The following is a 21,353-nucleotide window of genomic DNA, read 5'->3' as shown; positions in this document are numbered from 1 at the left end:
GAGGTATTTTAATATACGGTTCCGTTTAAAAGTTCACGACGCGATCGTATCAACGCGGAATCTTCGAACGCGCGTTCCGAATGGACGACGACGGCTCGGAATTACGCTCGCTCGAGTTGTAACAGAGTTGTCGCTAAACGATGACAAACTGCTCTCGGATAAACTCGAACGTTAACCAATATCGCGAGGAAGGTCTCTTACCATTTGCCCCGAAAGCGTACTGCGATGATGTACGAACGAATGTATATCGTTCGCGTATCTCTCTACCGTTTCGAACATCCACTGTTCGCTCGTGGTCTCTATCCGTTGGATAAATGTTTCACGATATCCGCGCGACGGTTCGAAATCGCGTGCAACGGGTCTTCGATGACCCGATACCGCGAGAAGAAGCGTCGTCGTCGTCGTCCACCGTTTCGATCGCGTTATCACAAACTAGAAGAGGAAGAAAAAAAAGAAGAAGGGTAAAACGACTCGCGTGGACAAATTTTCCAGCGTGACGCGCACGGCGATCGCGCGAGGACGATTGTTAAAGGTACGTAATCGTTCGACGAGCGACCGCTTTCACCGCAATTCGCGATTACGTGCCGCGAGGAGGCGAGGAGGCGAGGAGACGAGGAGGCGAGAACGCGGCTCCTGGCGAGCAACTAGCGAAAAATCTAATCCCTGTTGGCCAACCGGTGGCTCTGTCGCGCCGTTAGAAAGTTTCCTTTGCTGGATGTACCTGTCCAACGAAATACGGTCTCATTGGCGTTCGATGCGTGAACCAGCGCGCGGCAGCTGTATCGATCCCGATTAATCTCTGCCCGTGTTACAGGATATGCATACCTCCCTCCCACGTGGGGGCAGCAGTCGTCTCTATTCTCGTCGCGGTGTCTCTCAACACTCCTCGCTCGCGAGCTTCCTAAGCTCGGCCCTCGAACGTGCTCCGGACAAATCGGATCTGAAACGTCGAGGACGGTTCGTTAAATGATTTCGTTCGTTCGTTGGTTCGTTCGTCGACTTACCTGGTCGTGAAAATGAAACATCTCTGGTCGCTAGTTGCGTAAAACGGAGAATCGGTTCGCAGACTGGCCATAGCTGGACGCTACGCGTGTACCGACGCGCGGCGCCGTTCGTCCTCTGAAATCTATCCGTAGATAGTTTATTTTACCGTTCGATGCCGGCCGAGAGACCTCGCGGGAAACGAAGCTTCGGTGATTTCTCGTCGACTCTGTAAACGCGATCGGTCGAGTCGTCTGAGGGCTTCCAAGAACCGTTCCTCTCCTCAGCGGCATGCAGATCGATCCGCGTCGTATGTACGCGTGTGCGTGTGCGTGTGCGTATGCGTGTGCGTGTGCGCGGGAGCGCGCGACTGCCTACGTGCGTGTGTATGTCTTACGCGTTCGCTCGTTGATCCTACGCGGAATATTCGTTCCCCTAAAAACGCCTATAAATATTCTCGTATATTGATCATCTTGTTGTTGGTGTTCCCGATGAACCTCCTCTGCTTCACCATGTGGCCGCCTGTCGATCTAACCTGTTCGATGAAACACCACCGGTTAAGAGCGTCGGATCGTACCGACGTGATCGACACGGACGAATCAAAGCGATATCGGGCGCCGAGATGCGGAACCGTTCTCCCGTTCGGGTTTCTCTCCTTTTCGCTTTTCTTTCTCGGCCAACCGCGTCTCGCGAACGCCGCCGATACTGCGCCGTCTGACGCAATCGCTCGAGCAGATCGTTCGTGGTCGTTCTAATTAATTTATGTGCCGTTTATGCGACCCGCGCGGCGTCTCTGAATCCGATCGTTTAACCGAGGCTAAACGAGCGCGCATCGAACGCAGAACCGGCACGACGTTTTATTACATAATCGCTTTAATTCGATCCGGGTTACGTACTCCGGGCGCGAGAAGACGCGCGAGCTACTCGCGTTCCCGTACGAGTTTCCGCTCGCGTGTCTCGCGACGAAACGGGAACGTATCGTAAAGAAGACCGTCCCACCGCCCGAACGAGATTCCGATGCGAAACGCCTCGATTCGTACTCACACTCATCGGTTACGGGCTGTGTTATCGCACTGACAGCTCGAAACTTTACGGAACGGCCTCTAGCTGTTGACCCTGGCAGCCATTAACCAGCACGATAGCCTAGATAAACAGAAAAATGCCAATGTCAATAATCCGTGTTTCCGAGCTACCGTAGCGCTCGAACCTCGCTTTCGTGTTTACCACGCGAGGCGCTAAGCGTTTCGAATTCGTTCGCGAACTTGGGAACGCGAGTTTGCGGATTCGATCGAAAAACATCACCGTCCGATCGACGCTCTCCCGCAGCCCCGTCTCGCGTTCATCGTCGGAGAGAATTTCATCGCGAGACAACGATCCCTACCGATAGAGATTCCTCGACGCTCGATCGAGAACGAAACGCCACTGGAATCGACCTAATTTCGTTCGCCGCCGTATCGCCACCGACGATGGAGCGCGAAGGTCTTTCGAGTTAGCGGGAACGAGCGTGCCTTACGTATTTACGTCGAAATAGCGAACGAAACGCAACGGTCTCGAGCGTTACTTCCGGTCGGATCGTATTTACATCGGTCGACATCGCGTCGGTATCGATCGTCCGAAATCCCGTTGCTTGCCACCTCGAGGCTGCGTTCGAAACTTTCCCCTCCGGAACAACGACGAAGGATAGACGAAGAAAAAAGGAAATGGAGTTTTGGTACGCCGGCAACGCGCGAATTTCAGTTTTTCCTCCTCCGAGCGAGTGGAATTCCGACGATGCCTCGGGGCTGCTGAAATACACGAGGGAAGTGCGTCTAGACATCGAGAATCTCTCAAAGCGGTCCGCCGGAGACCTTCTTTTTCGGAGAGGGCGCGGGGGGATCTCGAAGCTCGTGGAACCGAATTTTCGTGGAAACATTCGCGGTTTCTCCACGGTTAACGGGCGCTTTATCGGTGAACGTTTACCCCCGGTTAACGAGACGGAACACCGAGGATTTTTCTTCGAAAACTTTGGCCCCGCGTTTTAATCGCTCGACGCACTTATCGCGATTCGATTCGGTTATGGTCCGCGAACGAGGTCGTCTCCCTATCGCCCGAAAATATGCCACGATTGCCAACTTACTCCGGGAGAAAGCGACTTTCTTGGCAGTCGCTAACTCCGCGAACAAAAAGACCACGGAAGCTTCCTCGCGCGATTTCCTTTTCCGAAAGCCTCCGATTCGGTTTACGGGCTACTTCTGCGTCGGTCGTTTTACTTTCCGTGCCACCGGAAAGGAAAGTACCGGGATCGGGACAAATTTTCGAAAACCTTTGTTTCTTTTCGCGGAAACGTGCGTCGCGAGACCCTCCGATCGATCGCGTTTCGATCGCCGTAGAAGAAAAACACGAAACGACGCGTACGTACGCGCGTGTTCCTCGAATGAAAAGAGAATTCGTACGGTCGTTCGCAACCAGGCGCGAACAATTTCGTGCACCGAGAGATCGCGCCGCTTTAATTTCGCGTAGGGCTTCCGCTTCCCGTAACTGGTAAAGGTAACTCCCCGTAATCGGGACGGAGTATCGATCTTGTCGCGAGGGCGATGATTAGCCGAAAGATAAAAGAGAAACTCGCGATAGGAAACGGTACGTAACGGTCGCGATAAGAAACAAAGCCACTGCAAATACGTTTTACAAAACTCGAACGTAAAGTTACGCGCTCGGGACAAATGAAACGTATCCACATCACCACCGATTTCGAAACACCGAACTTTTACAGCGTCGTTGTCGCAATTCCAGATCGCAGAAAAGATTATCGGGAGCAGCGAACCGAGCGACGCTTTCTCGTCCGAGTTGCTCGTACTCCTCTCATTTCGTAATGAATTTTACCGCTAATTGACCTTCCCTGCCGTTCGATCGACCGAGCGCGCGACCACGGTAACGGCCGCCACGACGAAACCCGCGCTTCTGATCCGACACACCAACGGATCGTTCTCTCTAAGAACAGGACAATAAATTCCATGAAAGTTCGAGTTAACGCGAGTACGTCGACCTCGGCTGCGATCGATCGTGTATCTCCGGGCTGTGCGCTTAAAGGTGCACGCACACCGATCCGAGCTTTCGTCGCCGCGCGGATCGATCCCGACGAACACGCGAACGAATCGGTTAACGGTTTTCGAAACGAACTCGCGACTCGAAACGAACTCGCGGATACACGAACGCGTAGATATCGTTTACCAAACTCCTCGATAACCAGCGAGACACGTTTCGCGAGTGAAGAGAGTGGCCCTTCGAACCCTCTTTCTTCTTCGTGGAAATTGTCGTCGCGTTATCGGTAACTCTCCTCTTCGTGGGTCTTCTTTCGTTCGCGACCGAACCGAATTTTCAGATTCCTGCGACCGTAGATATCAAAGCGTCGCGACGATTTCGCAATCGTTACGATTTGCAATACCATCGGTGCTAAAAGGCACCGAGGCGCACGAAACGAAACTCAAAGTCGAACACGGTGCTTACGGAAAGCCCCGAATCCCTCCCGCGAATATTATTATCGATACGGAAACAGTTTAACCGAATAAAGCAACGCCGACAGTTCTATTTGACAAAGTTCGAACATTAACGCACACACGCGCGGGCGCGTACACCCCGATGTACTAAACGGCAGCGACGATTTAATCGCGAAACGTTAAACACCTCGTACGATCGATAAACCGTGCAAATTTAAGGCAAGAAGCTGATCGCTCGAAAGCATAGCAACGACTAAACCACCGCCAATGATTTTCTCCGCTTGTTTTCTGGTCGCAGGTAGGGCGTGTATACGTACACGGAGCCGAAATTATAGAGATTGACCTTCCACGTGTAGTTAGCTACGCGGTAGGACCGTGTTCGGAACTCGAAGATCGATCCACCGAAAAGGTGCACAAAGGTATCGTTGAAAAGGGCGACGAAGAATCGAACCGACCCGAGTACTCGCGGTGGGTCTCCGTTCTCGAGAAAAGCTTCCACTTTTGCGATCGTTTTTCGTTCCCCGTCAGATCGCTACAAAGAGAATATTTCTAACCGCCTTCGAATCTAGGAAACTATAAATCCGCTCGATTCGGCCTTGGTGAAACCCAAGTGCGACGCGTTCGCGATCTGTGCTTATGGACGCGAATATCCGTGCTTATGAACGTTCGAGTGCATCGAAAATAAACGTTCTACCTCTTTTTTTTCGAACGATACGCTTTATCGTCTACTGTAATATACCTATGTTTCGAAGAGTTATAAAAGCTTCCAGTTGGTCGAGGTACGACGAGTCGCGAACGCGTTCGAGAGGTCTCTGGTAGAATCGAACGCGATTCTTGCCTTTTAGTACCGATGCTAGCGCAAATCGTAACGATTGCGAACCGTCGGCGCGAAATCGTCGCAAAATCTGCGGTTACGGGAACTCTCGACGAACGTATCTGAAAATTCGGTTCGGTGGCGAACTTCGTCTCTCGAAGACGAACGATTTCCAAAATACAAAGCAAAATCGCTCGAGGTGGCGGGCGATCCGCGAGCGTTGCGCGTCACGTGGAGGGAGCGATGAGCGACACGTTTCGTTTAACCGTTGTTGTTTTAACGCGATTCAATCCGACGGTAATTGATGCCACCTTTTGGGAAACGACGCTTATCGAAATGTCCGCGGTGGCGACCGGCAGGCAGCGCTGGAAAATCGATACGGTTCTCGGGGAGTCACGGATGCGTCATCGAATCGATACGACTCCTCGGGCCAGAAATCAGCCGGCGCTCGTTGTTGAACGCGCTCGCGCTGCGCGGAGCGATCTGCACCGATACGCGTACCTTGACTCTCGTTTACACTTTTCGACCCCACTGGCCGAAAGGAAAACGCACCAACGGTACGCGCGTCCGGGAAGACAATTATCGACTTCCACGGGTTAACGCCTCGTTTACGGTTAAAAACGCGCCGCGTTCCGTAGGTGAAAAAATGAACACGAAACCGTTCTACCTCTTATCTGCGCGATAACGCGTCGCCTTTTGTTCCTATTAATTACGAGCCGCGCAGCGATCGGTAATTCTCCTCAGATTACGCGATAATTTACCACCCGCGTGTTTTCAAACCGGACGATCTTTCGAGCGGAATTTAGTAACGAAATGTACAAAAATTACAAATCGAATTTTCTTCGTCCACGCGTTCCCTCGAGTTCCAAGATTTCTCGCCTCGCCGAAGATCTTCGAAATTCCACCAGCAAAGATCGTTCCCTTGGAAGGCCGTAGCTGTGTTTCCACGAAGGGTCGATGGTTGCCCCAGCGAGATTCTATTTCGAGTCCCCGAAAGAAATTCGGAGAATAATGGAAGCGCCGCTTTGTAGCAAATTGAAAGGTTCGGCTCGACAAAGAACAAACTGCTCGTCATTTTCGCGCCCGGGTAATAAGACTGTTCCCGTTAACGACTAGGAGGACGCTGCGAAGCTTTTTATCCGTCTCTCGATCTCGATCGGCGCCCGTTATCGTTAGTCGCGATAAAACGACCGAGAAACGTTACGACGAGACGTCCCGGTCTGCTTTTCTGCGGGATGCAGAATCGGGGCGCAAAAAACACCGGACGAAAAAGATCGACTAAGAACGTTGCACGTTGCACAGTGCACGCGTTGAAACGCGTGTACCCTCGAGCAGCCGGTTGTCTCCACGCGTTAGATTTCAACGCGAGGAACATCGATCGTCGAGAATAAACCATCTGCTCGGCGAGTCGACGAGAGGAGAGGAGAGACGTCTGCTGCGCGACGCGTTGTTTCGCCACTGGACTTCGAAAGCTCTTCTATTATATTATCGACAATCGAAGAACTTGCTCCTGGAAGGTCCCGAGCGCACTCGTCACCTCTCGTCCTTCGAATAGGATGCTTTGCACCATTGGCTACTTTACTTATCGCGCTGCCAAATTGTATCGATCGTGGACAAAGGACTCCGTCGCTTGTCTCGGGGTTCGAAAAACGTACGTACGTAATATATTCGGATAAATAAATTTCCTCGGTGGATCCTTCTCGAACGTTTCCGATGGATTCTCCGTGATCAATTTCTCGAACGTTTCTGTAGCCGGAACACTTTAAAATAGTTGTTCGATTACGATTCTACCGGGAGACCTCGGTCCACGGACAAGTACGAGGTGTGTTCAAAAAGTATCGCGAATTTTGTGTTTTTTCAAAAATTATTTATTTATTCATGAATATCTATTTTGTCCCCTTCAAAGTAATCCCCATGAGATATTATACACTTGTGCCAACGGTTTTTCCAATCTTCGAAGCACTTCAAAAAATCATTTTTTTGTATCCTTTTCAGCTCCTCCTTCGATGCCGTCTTTATCTCGTCAAGCGTAGCGTAACGTCGTCCTTTCATGGGCCTCTTCAGTTTAGGGAACAAGAAAAAGTCGCAGGGGGCCAGATCTGGGGAATACGGTGGCTGCGGCATCATTAGTGTGTTGTTTTTGGCCAAAAAGTCGCGCACAAGCAAGGATGTGTGAGCAGGGGCGACCCGTCTCATGCCCAAATCATTGATAAAAATCGAATGGCACGAGCCAATCGATATGTTTAGGTCCTCAGCAACTTCTCTAACGGTGATTCGACGATTGGCCAATATCATTTTCTCCACTTCATTAATTTTTTCGTCTGTTGTTGAAGTGCTCGGGCGTCCGGCACGCTCTTTGTCGTTCCCATCTTCTCGGCCTTCTGAGAACATTTTGTACCACCGATAAACGTTGCTTCGGTCCAAGGTAGCTTCTCCGTATGCCACAGTCAACATTCGGAATGCATCCGCGCACTTAATTTCGTTTTTCACACAAAATTTGATACAGGTTCTTTGATCCATTTTTCTTAATAGGTAAAAATCGAAGACGATCCAAAACACGTGCAAGCAAAGCAGCTGTCAACCATTAAGTGAACATTCAAAATGGCCGAGCTTGTCGGCATAAGTGAGAGACATGAGTACCAACATAAAGCCACAAAAAGATCGAAATTCGAATATACGTAACCCGCGAAAATTCAAAATTCGCGATACTTTTTGAACAAACCTCGTATACACTCGTATTCACCTATCGAGTGCTAAGAATAGATCTGGCAATGAATCTCGTTTTTGATTTACAAGGCATTGAAAATAATTGCATATTTATAAACTACCTTTCGAGCCTAGAAGCAAAAAATTGTCGTTCGGTTTCGTAATGCGACAACCGAGACGCGATCGTCGATGTTTTCCATCGCGTTGAAAATGCCCGTTGGTAGTTCACGCGAACGTCTCGAACGTCGCGAAAGCGAGCTCTTCGATGGCGGTCGATGCTCACCTGTTGTCGAGAAAATGGAACAACTGGCCGGAGGAAACGGAATAACTAATCGCGGTGACGAGCTCTCGTTAATTCGTTACTTTCGAAACTTGGCGGCGCCCGTTTCAAAAATCGAATTAAACGCGCGATCGCGTCCGGTCAAAGCGAGACTAAAACGCACGATCGCCGTGTATTTTCACCGAGAGAGGCTGCTTAATTAGTTGTCACGGGGTGAAATGATGCATCGCTACCGAAACACGGGATGTACATAAATTTCGCGTAAAATGAATCGCTCGGAATGCACACCGGCCAGAAACAAATTTCATTATCGCGGAAAATATTGCGGCGGAAGCCATTCGATTCTATATACATAATTCCGATCTCGATAGTACGCGAATCGAAGCCAATGCTCGATGGAAATATCGACGAGTTTATAATTTTATTAACCAACCGTGCGGCCTCGGACCGCTTTATCCCTGGTTAGCGTCATCGTTGCATTTTTCTGCGTCAAATTCTTGGCGCGAACAACTTTGCCGGATCAGAGGTCTCGACGATCGAGTAATCGGATATTTTTCAAATACGGTACGTTCGATCGACCGAACGAAATTAAGGTTAAAACGGATCGTTGTGGAAAGGTTTCGATCGTGTCGCGCGTTACTTTCCGTAAAATACGGTTATTCGCAATATTCGGACGTCGGAGTGTTCCTAAATCCGTTTCCGTGTACGGACCAATTGTAACGCGTTCACCTAATCTATGTGTGACATCTCAGTCGCAAACACCGCGTCACTCATTCCTGTAAACACTGTGTCATCGGTGCCCTACTGCGTCGACCTAGCCTCCGTGTCCTCCGTGACACTTCCTAATCCTTGCGCCATCCTATCACCTTGCCCGCAATTTCCAAAATATATCAAAACCATTGCATCGTGTACGTTTCCACAAGATCCATCGACGAGGACGCAATTTTCGAAACCGTGAACGAAATATCTGCAATAACGAACGTACGCAAAATTTCGAACGAAACTTTCGCAAAAATAAACGTTCCGTCCGATCGAACTTTGTATCTCTAAAAATACGAGTCGTTGAAATTTATTATTTCGTGTTTTTTTTTTGTTTTTTTTTTTGTTTATTTCCCGTAATACCATCCGTTACACCGGGGCAAATCTCCCGATGGGAAATTTTCTTCGACCAATATTTCCTGCAACGAAAACCGAAAAAGGTGACACATGTATCGCCGCGCGCTAGTTCCAGCCAATGAAAAAACCATTGTAACCGGTTAAACGCTATTATCCGGTTAACGGTAACGCGCGCGAATTCGGTTAACCGTAACCACATTATCCGTGCAGTCGACTGCTACCCGAACAATCGGTTGCTAACCAATCGATCGGATACTCGGATAATTAGAATAGAACCGGTCGAATCTATGGAAAACGTTAACAGACCGAGGGCCAGGAAAAATCCTTAAAAGTCTTCCACCGGAATAGCCGCGAACCTTTCGCGATTAATTGCAACGTGTCCGTTTAATCTAAACCCAATTGACCCGTTGTAAACCAAACAGTCGACACGTTTGCACCGATAAAACGCGGTGAAACGTTACATTGCAATATTGATTTCGAGAATCTAAGCGTATAGACGTAAACAATTCTATTTGCGCGATAACGAGCCAATTATATTTGATTTTGAACCTGCATTGAAATTAGTTATTACCAAATATAACACGTTGAATTATTCATATTTTTCGTTTAAAATTACTACGGGCCGTATCGATTGCTCCGGAATATTAAAATTTGTTTCAACGCTCGCCCTAGGTTGCGACCTACTCTTTGCCCCGAACGTGAAACGTCAAAACTAACCTTTCCGATACCAGCTCGGCTACTAAATTATGCAATTATACCAATGATCTCCGTTAATTGCACGAAAATACCTATTGAAAGAGCCATCGAACGCTCTCGAAGTATCGAACGCTTATTTATCACCGTGTAATCCCCGACGATCTACAGTTTCATCGCGCGTTCTTTTCCTCCTCTGAATTTTTAAAATTATTCCTTTGTCGATATCACGATGAGGAGTAAAAAATATTATCAACGTCCCTGATAGAATATTCAATTTGAAAGTGCAGCCAATGTGAATTTCTGGGAAAAAATTGTAGCACCGGGAACCGGTAAAAGTTTCGTACAACGGGCTTTGGGTATACACGTTGGCGTTGGTACGCGTTAATCGTCTCGTCCCGTGGATTCGACGAGCGGAGCTGATCGCTCGGCAACGATCCGCATTCAAATGAAACACCTCCGAACGAGATCTCGGAACTTTCCGATCGTCCTTGACGCGCGCACACGTGAACTAAATACGTTCGCGGGACGCTCTCACCTCGGTTATTTTTTTTTTCTTTTTGCGCGCGCGCGCGGCGCTCGTACACCGGCACATTTGTTTTCGATCGATCAAAACGATCGGGCCCCGTCCACGTCGAACGACTTCCACAACGACGACGAATAAACCGATCGGCGCCGCTCGCGACTACATAGAGAGCCTGTTTCCATGCGGTACACGTTTCCCCGTAAAGTGACGCTTCACGGGATGCACGGCAACGGATTCGCGAGGAAAATATGCGGCCATTCATCCGCCAGGAATGACAATGAACAGATAGATGACGTCCATGCGTTACGGGGCGAACGAGACCGGGTAATCGGATTATTCGTTCGCGTATCTTCGCGCGCTGCGGGTGAATTCGCGACAACTGGCTCCCGTGCTGCGAATCGCGTCATGTACGGAGGTTACCGATATCCAGCTTCGAAGAACTCTTTCCAGCCGCGAAACGATACCGGAAAACGCGCGAGGAGGCCGTTGACGGAAGGACCGATACGCGAGCACGAAAATGTTGAGTCGGGAAGGTATTCTTATCGGAATCGAATCGAGATCGCGAAATATTTTCTTCCGCGTGGAGATCGTTCGGGTGCGAGACGTATTTTATCCGATCGGATCTGGAGCTCGAGTTACCTCGACGAGACGACAAGTTCACACGCGTGTAAATATGTACACCATCGTATCGAGAATACGGTTGGCCGATAGCAGATGACCTGACGTCATGCTGCCTAGGCCTTGAAATAAGCGCTGTGTAGCCGAGGGTCTGGCCAGGAGCGGGGGAACCGAGCGATAACGACTTTTGATCGGGAGAAACGTTACGAACGAACACGAAACGTTCGAGAACTTTGCCGAGATTTTCTACGTTCCTTTTTTTTTTTTTTTATCGCGTTCTTTCGCCGGTGGAAATACGATGCTTCGCACGGTCGTCGAGAACCTTCGACTCGACGATCTCGATGCAGATCCGGGGAAAAAAAATTACTTTGCGCGTAGAGGAGATAATCGTCCAACCGTCCACCGTGTCGGTTTCGAGATTTCGAGATTGGCGGCCTAACCGGTGATTCGTCGCTGGTTTCGACGACGATCGAAAAATTGTTTGCACGAGATCGAGCAGAGGTCTTTGCGTGATTCACGACGAAGCTATTTTCTGCGCGAAGGACGCTTCCTCGCGCGGAGATCGCGTCGACATCGTATCGGCGAATCGCATACCGTGCGCGAAACGCGAGTCACTTACCGCGTTCATTTTTCGTTTTTCTTTTCTTTTTCTCTCTCTATCTCTCCCTCTCTCTCTCTCGTTTCGACGGGAATTGCGAATTTGTACGAGCGCATCGCGAGCACGCGCGACGCGATCGAAGGATCACGTACTCGTGTACACATTCTCGATTCCAAAGCAAATGGAATGCAGCGGCGTTCCTCGATCCGACGCCCGTTTCGCGCGGTTCGTTCGGTTCTGATATTTTCGAAACATCCATTGTATCCTCGCGACGGGAGGAGCAGCGCTGATCGCGAAATCGTGATCGATTTCGTCCCGTCGCTCGGTAAACGCCGCCGAAACCATCCGCGAGAGGAATATCGCGACCGATCGACCGATCGACCGTCGTTCCAAACTATTTATCTCTTGTTTCGCGTTTCTTATTTACTCGCCGAGTGTGTCCCCGATTCACCGCAGACACGAGCGTCCGACGTACGACCATGAACGCGTTCCCCCCACTCTCGATTCGATTAAACCAGATCTACTCGGGTCGAGCGCTGCATTTTCGACTCCCCTGAAGAGAAAAAAAAGAAAAAAAAACGAAAAGTCGATCGGCCGTTGACTCGATGATCGTCGACCATCGATACGACGCGAGACGAACCGAGACGAGGCGTCGAACAATCGAGAAAATAACGATCCCGGGACTCGAACCGCTAACGCCGCGTAAATCGGAGCGCGGGAAATTCGAAACCGGAAACGTGTTCGCGTTCGTCCCAGGCACGCGGAAGTACGAAAATCGAGCCGACGTCGCGTGCACGAAGCCACCTCTTCGAGGCAGAAACGCGACTTCAAATTTTCTCGTGACACCCTACGGTACCTGGCCAAGCAGGTCAAACACGACCCAACGAAACGAGACACGCACACAACCAACGATCGACAATCACGCGCAACGAACGAGACGTTATCTGCTCGTGCTCTCTCCGAGACTGGTTCGACTTCAATTCCATGGACGTACCCAACACAGGTAACCGCGTAAACACGAGAGACTCGCGTTGTCAAGAGAGGGCAACGGGATTCAACGGCAAGATACGTTCGCAGTTTGCTCTTGAAAAATCACCGCTGGCGTTTCAGAGGCAAAGATTTTCTCTCTGCCGAGCTGTCTTGGGCTGGCAACCCACGCGAAAACGTCTCTGCCTTTCAACTGCGTACGTGTGTGCGCATACATACATACATACATACATACGTATACATACATACATATATATACAGATAAGTATAGTCGGTTGCAGAAATCCACCGAACTCCTCGAGAGACAATCGAGTCGTGCGTCTCGTTTCGATACGCTCGCGGATCCTCGAAGACGCTCGCGTCTCTCTCGAATTCGTTACGTGGCTCCGCTCGTACTCCTACTCGCGGCCCTGAGTATACTATATTGGCAACGCGTACGATCCGCGGGTTCACCGAGACTCTTTTACCGACTATATTTTTCGTTTCTCGTCGCGTACGACGATCCTCGATGCAGACAGCTCGACGCAGCGCCTAATTCCGTTAGCGAGGCTCTCCACCGTCGGCTCCGTCGCGACGAGAACGCGGAGAGAGAACGCGATACAAGAACGGCGGTTACGACTCACGGGCTCGACGAACGTCGATTTCGAGGAACGCGTCCCCGAAAATTTCTCCACGCTCGACCCGCACGGACCGGTTACGGAGCCGAGTGTAACGGAACCACTGATTTTAACGCGTGAACGAACGTCACGCGAGAAAAGTTCGTGCGACAACGACGCGGTGGATGCTATCCACGATCGTCGAAACTCGGGAGAAAGGAAATCGGGCCGAAGCGGCGTTACCGCACGCGTGTCGCGCCTTCCTCGTGAAATCGCGATCGATTTACCTTTATATCCGGGACATTCGCCGAGATTTATCAGCGATGGCCCTCCCGTCGTGCGGACGACGACGACGAAACGATTCTCTCCTCGGTTCGGGTGGCCGTGAAACGTGTTTGTAAACGATCGGAGTGACACTGCGGAAAATGCGACTCGGCTGTAGTAAACGAGGTTCGACACGTTGCGGACAGAAGGCTGTTTTACACTGACCCCCTGCCACTGGAACTTCTACGTATAACCATCGTCTACGTCCTGCCACGGTTGCCATGTTGCGTGCCTCGAGTGTGACCGTGTGTACGTGTCTCGTGTGTGTTGGACTGTGTGTGTGCGCGCGTGTGTGTGTGTGTACGTGTGTGCGCGCGTGTTCTATAGCCTGCTCGCCGGTGTACTCGCCTCGTGAACGTTGGTTTCTGCTCCCAGCGAACTGTCGTATGTACTTACACGTTCTAGGAACGACGTGTGCCACGACAAAGAACATCCGGAATCTCTTTGTGGTCTCGAGTCGACCACGACGCTGGAATTCTTGCGTTCGATGACGGATCGATCCGTTCGATCGAAGTTCCATCGAACTTTGAAAATATCGCGATCGGTGACGATCGACTCGACGGAACAATTTCGAGAACGATACCGGCCGCGAAACCTTTCTACGAAAGCGACAACGATTCTCGAGACTGTTACGTAACCGAACGATAAATCGAACGTCGAGGAGAGTCCTGCCGCGAGTCGCGGCAGGACTCGCGAACGACGCATCGAACTTTCCGGAAATATGTAAATAACGAGCGGAGGCTCGATCGATCGTGGAATTCGTTACGACGGGCGTTTCGTTACGAAACCGTTAAGATCGACGATAGCCGAGAAGCGGGGTCGAGGCGACGATAAAATTTCCACGCGATTACGTAATTCCGTTTTTACACCAATAAAGGCCGCCGATAACGCGAACAACGAATATATAATATATAAAGCCGTAATCGTAGGTAACGATACAACGTTCGCGAGTGAAATCGACGAACGCTCGTACGACACGTTTCGATGGAATGCGGGGAACAGCGTTGGCACGGGCATTATTCGCGAGCCAATTCCTTAAACGGTCGATTCTCGGACTCGCGTTACGTACCATTGAAAGTTTCTACGAAAAACAAGATTCTCTCGAAACTTCGTGGTCACCGCGATACGTAAACGACTTCAATTCGGTTGTTTACGATCGTAGTTCGCGCTCAATTAGATAACTCTATTGACGTCATCGTATCGCGTTTTGCCCGACGAAAGAAGAAAAAAAAAATTGTCGGCCTTAGGATGATTCACGGGAAATCATCGGAACAACGACAAATTACACCGCAGCGATACGATAAGTCGTGTAGTTTCGGATCGTTCGAGATCCTCGAGCGTTACGAGTCGCGTTTCCGTTTCGCGTAGCAAAGTTTCTAGCCCGTGTTACGAAAACGAAAAGAAACTTTAAACGCGAACACCCGGCTTATCAACGAAACGATTAGATCGCCATTGACCTTTCGCGCCGTTTCGCGGAATCGACGAGCTTTTCGTTTCCAAGATCGTTCGTTTCGCTCTGGTAAACGCCTGGACCCGATACTTACGTAAAATTCCCATGCAGCTTCGTCGATTGTTTACGTAACGATCGTTAATACGTTTTTCGATCGCCGGCCACCGAGTTGGCGCTCGCGTCGAGCGATACCGTGAACGTGTGCTCCTTCGCGGGACAATGTCGTTCGATTTTCGATGGATAACGCAAACGACCTTTGTTCGAACGATGCACCTTCGAAATCGTGTTCGTGGTTCGTGTTTAGGTCGTCGGATCGGAAGAGTCGCTCGTTGAAAAACTCGCGTTTCGGGTCGCGGTGCGACGAGGATTTTCGCAACGATTCGCTTAACGCGCCACTTGCATCACCACTGTACAGTTTGTAATTAAATTCCAAGCACCGTGTATTATTTTACCGCGTTACAAGCGCGTCCGTGCACAACGGCGACACTGTAAAAAGTTTCGCCGGCGCGAACAGATTTCAGATAACACGCGGTCGGGAGGGGAAGGGGAGGTGGGGAACGTTCGCGTCGGAGGGAGGGAAGAGAGTATTGAAAAAAAAATGAAAAAAAAACGAAAAAAAAAAACAACACGGAAAAATCGTTAATCCGAACGCTGTTATCGCGATGAAATATTCAGCGGTACTGAAAGCCGCGGAGTACGACGAAACGAGAATTCACGCGACGTTTCGTGCATTTTGCAGCGCGGACCTTGGATACGAAGCGTCCGTAATTTATCCGTTGTTACGGATTGTTCACTCTACCGGGATCGTGGAACGTCGCGGTCCCCTTTTCGAACAAGTCGCGTCTCGAACGGTTACCGGGACACTTTTGCCTTCTCGTCTTTATTCGGCAACTCGACCGATCCACTTAACCCACTTACGACGACACGCATCGCGCCGTGAAGTTTATCGGGGAGCGATAACGCCTTGTCAAACGGGCAATTGCTCGTGCCACGCGGAGTATCCTCTTATCGAGAATCTGTAGATGCCCGGGTTCCACGCCTACGAGACGTTTCGCGTAGTCTTCGCGAATCGATGGCATTTCGAGAACTTTGTTTCGCGATAACCGCGACACGTATCGTCCGTGAGCTGCCCGCCCGAGAACGAAAGATCTCGGCGCGCGTGGCTCGCGATTTCGACCGGTGCCGGCGCGGACGTGAATTATTTCGCCGATCCGAGACCCGTTTTTCCGCAAAGCGGTTTTATATGCGGCCCGATCGTATCGGCGACGAAAGCCGCTTTCGTCGGGAGGAGAGAAAGGAAAAACCCCTCCGGTGATTTAGTAACTTTAATTCCATTCCGAAGCCAATTTACGGAGAATCGAGTTAAATGCAGCTAGGTTCGCCGTGGCTCGTGACCGGTGCCCGTTCCGCGTGATAAATGAAACGACGTACTCCCGTATAGATCGTGGCCCGGGCTCTTTACTTTTCGCGCAGATGACGCGGAGTTTGATCCGTTGCCGAATTAACGGACGACGTTTACTCGGAAACCGTTGCAAACGAATGGTTTCCGCTCGGGCTATTAACGCGATTTAATCTACAGTAATAACGTTGTACGTAGTTATCAATCGTACATGCTATTGTACGATTCGATATCGTTCGACCGAACGAGTCCAGGCATCCTTTGTTTTCTTTCTCGAAGAGAAAGCTCGCCTCTCCGTATTATTATCGATGTTAAAGTCACAGTCCGTTAGACCGTCCGGCGAAGAACTTTGAGAGGTAAACATCTGGCTTCGCTACGCGTTCCCTTCGTCGTTTGCTCCGTTTGATCGTTTCCACGAGGAGAGAAAGGTAAAGAAAGAGAGAAAGAGAGAAAGAGACAGAGACATTGCAAATCAGCAGGCACTCTGTCTCTATTTACAAATTGGTGGATGACTATTGAGACAGCGCGGCGGTTCTCGATACATCTTTCGACATCGGCATCGATATGCCACCGAAGATAGCCCAGGTTCGCCGCAACAGGAGAAGCAAAAGAGTTTTTGCCGACGGAGAAGTGTCCTCGATCGGACTGTTTACTCGACTACAACTTTAGCGATAGGATCGTCGAATTCGAGGAGTCCTCGAGATCGCTGCTGTCCGGCCTGATGTTCCCGAGTCCTTTACTTTCTCCTTCTTCTTCTTCTTCTCGTTCCTCCACGGTATTCGTTCGAGTTGTTTCTCTCCGAACGGAGAAGGTACGAAAAAAGTGACGCGTAGCCGTGGTCGCGTAAAGGATAAACTAGGATCGTATCCCGATCGATGCTCGCAGGCCGAGATACAACGAGGAAAGCGTATCCTGCGTAAACCGCTTTGCTTGATTGGAACACGTCTTCGGGGCACGGTATTCGCGTCTGATCGAATATTGCGCAGCATCGTCGAATTCCGTAGAAAGCCGCGGAGAGCGATTCAATCAGTTCCCGTGCTCCGGCCTTGCGCAGACCGACGGGGATGAGGACCGTCTAATTAGATCAATCTGCCGAATGTGTCCCGAGGTAAGCTCAACGCGTAGGTACGGCGATTCATCGCACCACTCGGGAATAGATCGCCGGCGTCTAATTCAATCTCGGCCGATGTTTACGCACCGTCCCTGATATAATGAGCGATTAATTATAATCGCGGATGGTTCGATTCGTCGTTCGGTAGGGCGTGTCTTGGCAGGCTGGGTCCCGCTCGAAAGTCCGATCTTTGCGCGGCTTCCATCGCGACGTGCAACGCATCGGCGGGAATCTCCGTGAACCGGTTTCAACCGCTTTCGGCTCGTCCGCGTCTCGCACCGACTGATAGAACCGCGTCTAATTCCGTCGAGCGTCCTTTGCCAGAATCGCGGTTCAAGTTGCGCGAAAATCCGTACCAGCGGCGTCAACGTCGTTCCGCGACGTTCGACGGAATATCGTTGCGCACCGTTTTTAATTAACGCGTCCCTGCGTCGAACCGTGCCGCGTTTCTGGCAATCACCGACCGTTTCTACAATTCCCTTCGACGTCGCGAATTTTTTCATTCTCGTTTCAACCTTGCTCGATGCGCGCGGTTTCCTTCGCGGTAAGTAAATCGTCGCGCGCCGATCCACCGGTTCAACGGCTAGCCGGCTCTCGGTTTCCAGAGACGGTTGTACTATCTCGAATCGGATCGATTCTCGCAGGCGAATTCGTCCTGCGGTAACCTGAATACGCGGATGTAACGATCCATCATGGGGGCCGGTAGGTATTCGCCATTTAACCTGGTTCCCGTCGCTGCGCCGACGAAGACGAGCCTCGGAGGGTGGCGCGCTGATCAAGATTAATCGTATGCAAATTACCCGAGCGCCGGAGGGAAGATCCCGCGAGATCCAGGAGGTTCGACGACGTTCGCGTCGCGTCGCGTCGCGTCGCGCGCCAACGAAAGATCGAACGCTACCAGGGCCTCTAACACACACACCACACACCACACTCCACCACCCCCGTGGCGACTACGAGATTTTGGTAATTGAAAATAGGCCACCCGACAAATCTCTACCAGTTTACATGGAATCGTTCGCGTTCAATCTACGCCGCGTACCACGGAAATTGCGAACGCGTACGTGCGAGATCCACGAAACGCGAACTTCACCGAGCGGGATTCGGAACGGAATCGCCCTCGACTCGTTAGCCCCCTTTTCTTTCGTAATCGCTCCATAGATACGACCGAGTAGCGAAGAAAGTTCGCGTATTTTTGTCCCGCGTGCTCCGATTATTTCCCGAATTTATCAACGGCCGACCGTTAAGATCTCGGTGTCCGATCGTTGTTCGGGATGGTCCGAGCGGTTTACGTATTCGGGTGGGGAACGTATCATCGCGATCTCGTTTACGATTCGAACCGTACATCCCGAAACAGTTCGGTATCGGGAGACCTTGGCGCGTTCGAGCGAGCGTGCACGCGCTACCGGGAACGAGTATAATATTTTCGTAGCACGGAGAGAAGGTCGAAAAGTTAAACGAGAAGGTACGGGAGGCAAGGCGTGGGTAGTCGAATAAATTCGACCCGTTTCAATTTCCGATAGTAACGGTGGCATCGTTGCCCACCTCTGCGCTATCCCCTTGCCGCCTATAACGCGAGACGCCGCGTTTATTCGCGTTTCGTTCCGTATGAATTATTCGTACGGACCAGCGATTTCGCGCGCCATAATTTTCCTTTGGATCCGTCCGCCGCGCCGCGCCGCGCCGCGCGTAATTCCGCCAACCTTTGTGTCGTGCACAAACGACGTTCGTTCCTCTCTTTATGAGGGTTGAAACGGATGAAATTGCTCTTAATTAGCGGCTGACCGTGCTCGATTCGATTCGACGGGTTTCCAAGAGAACAAGTATCCGTCGATCGTGAAAAGAACTTTTATCGCCTTCGCGAGGGTCGGAGCTCCAACGGATAACCGTTCGTTCTATGGCAGTAAATAAAACTCGGGGGTCTGGTTCATGGAGTCGTTTGTAATCGAGCCGTCAGCGTGAACCGTGTTCCGAGTGTCGCGTACGCGAACGGCCGTGAGATAAATCGATTTGTGCCGTGCAGCTCCGACCAATCTACCGAATTATCCGATAACAACGAGTAACAGAGCCGCGCGAAAGGTTGTCCCTCTGGCTCCCTTCTAATCGATGAACGCCGACGATCGCTGTTGCGAATTAACCGTGATCGAACAGTTCCCAGCGACCTACGCGATACGAGTTTCCCGGTTTCCGTAACTTGACGATATTTCGGCCGTGGAAAGAGATCGATCGTTCACCGAGCCGAGCCGAGCCGAGCCCGCGCCACCCGACTAAGCCGGACCCAAAAGTAAATAACTGGGAAATCACCGTCGTTGTTTGCGCAGCCGCCCTGCACTGATTTTCGACCGGTGAACGCCGGTTAACCGTTAAACGATGACGGAAAAATCGATAAACCGCCGCGAGCGGCGTGCAACCGATCCCCGGGTTCCGTCACGCGTGTCACCATTTTTTTACGGAAATTACCGACCGACAGCCGTATCGATTCTCACGCGTCGAAGAGTCCCCGACGTGGACTCTTTCGCGCCAACTGCTACGATCGTCGAAACGTAACGCGTCTCTACCATAGACGATCATCGTTTTTAATCGAAAGATCGTCGATCGAACAACGTCGAAGTTTATACCGCGTCTAACGAAAGAACGCGGTTGGGCTCTGGTATTTTTTTTTCCGCGCGAGCTGAAAGTGACCGGCAACGAGACATCCTACCGTGGAAGAAGGATCGTTTACTCCGTCCAACTCACTCTCGTCGGATCAAACGACGAATATCTTCGGGTAAGATGGTCGAGAAACGTCGAACGGAGCATCGACCGCCGTCTCGACTCGATAGATGCATCGGATGCACTCTGCGCCATCTCGGTAAAGGTGTTGCATCGCGGAAGGTGAAACGATTCGCCGGAAGAATCGAGCGTGCGTAGCATCGACTCATTGGGCTAAATTGTCCCTCAATTGTTCCGTTCCATTTTAGACAAGATTCGCTTCGCGAAAGATTCTAAATTGATCGATCGAGGGGCACCTACGTTGCCGAGGGTTAAACGACGCGCTAATCGGCCTTCAAGGTAGACGTATTCGTTCGAAACACAAAGGAACGATAAGACGCGCCAAGGATGCTGCTTTCAGCGGCATTCCGTGCGTCTCCCATCGTCGGCGAAAATTTCTTAGGAAACCCGCTTTCTTCCAAAGTAAGGATGTATATTCCGAGAACGTCGTCCTCGGAGCGCGCATCTGCCAGTGACAGCAGTTGTTTCCAAGTTTAACCAAAGCCGCGATACGTAGCCGGTTATCCGTTTCGCGTCCAAAGGGAGTCACGTGTAATCGTGCTGCGTCCGATCGATTGTTTCGGCCAGCCTCGGAGTCGATCGTACCGATCTCACGATCGAGGAGGAAAGATCGAACGCTTCGAAACGAATCCAGCAGGGAACCGTTCAAAGATCGATCGAAATTTCGTTGAAAGGCGAGCGCGCGTACGACGAGTTTCCAAGTTTCGTTCCGGGAGACGCGCGGGACTCGTCTCCGCCGCGGCGCCTTAACCGATATACGCGTTGCATCGATTACGTGTAAATTGATGGCAAATTGATATCGTTACGACGCGTAGTCAAGCGACACCGATCATCGATCCATCATTCTGTCCGTCGTCGTTAAGAGCGCGGATAATTTGTCTATTCCTCGAACTAGTTTGAAACTAAGGAGCC

General features: G+C 50.8%; 3 protein-coding genes across 4 annotated transcripts in view; all 3 read right to left on the bottom strand.

Annotated features, from left to right (window-relative positions):
* Mdr49 (Multi drug resistance 49) overlaps positions 1-940 on the bottom strand; it is a 49,769-nt gene extending 48,829 nt beyond the window's left edge. For both annotated transcript variants that reach the window (XM_076320085.1, XM_076320090.1), the window contains exon 1: positions 826-940. The gene's annotated coding sequence lies outside the window, so the exon portion shown is untranslated. The remainder of the gene's footprint in view (positions 1-825) is intronic.
* Positions 941-1,010: 70 nt separating this feature from the next.
* LOC143151667 (uncharacterized) lies at positions 1,011-20,240 on the bottom strand. The gene is made up of 6 exons (XM_076321017.1): positions 20,121-20,240; positions 19,808-20,000; positions 18,911-19,236; positions 15,257-18,622; positions 2,026-2,124; positions 1,011-1,516 (listed from the first exon to the last, which is right to left on the bottom strand). The coding sequence occupies exons 1-4, from the start codon at positions 20,238-20,240 to the stop codon at positions 17,735-17,737; spliced, it is 1,527 nt and encodes a 508-aa protein (XP_076177132.1). The 3' UTR covers positions 1,011-1,516; positions 2,026-2,124; positions 15,257-17,734.
* Positions 7,131-7,977, bottom strand: LOC143151196 (protein GVQW3). Its single transcript, XM_076320104.1, has one exon. The coding sequence runs from the start codon at positions 7,786-7,788 to the stop codon at positions 7,141-7,143; it is 648 nt and encodes a 215-aa protein (XP_076176219.1). The 5' UTR covers positions 7,789-7,977; the 3' UTR covers positions 7,131-7,140.
* Positions 20,241-21,353: the final 1,113 nt, after the last annotated feature.

The sequence above is a fragment of the Ptiloglossa arizonensis genome, chromosome 9, assembly GCF_051014685.1.
Source record: "Ptiloglossa arizonensis isolate GNS036 chromosome 9, iyPtiAriz1_principal, whole genome shotgun sequence".
NCBI lineage: Eukaryota > Metazoa > Arthropoda > Insecta > Hymenoptera > Colletidae > Ptiloglossa > Ptiloglossa arizonensis.
Note: the sequence above shows the minus strand (reverse complement) of the source record. Positions and strands in the feature narration are given on the sequence as shown.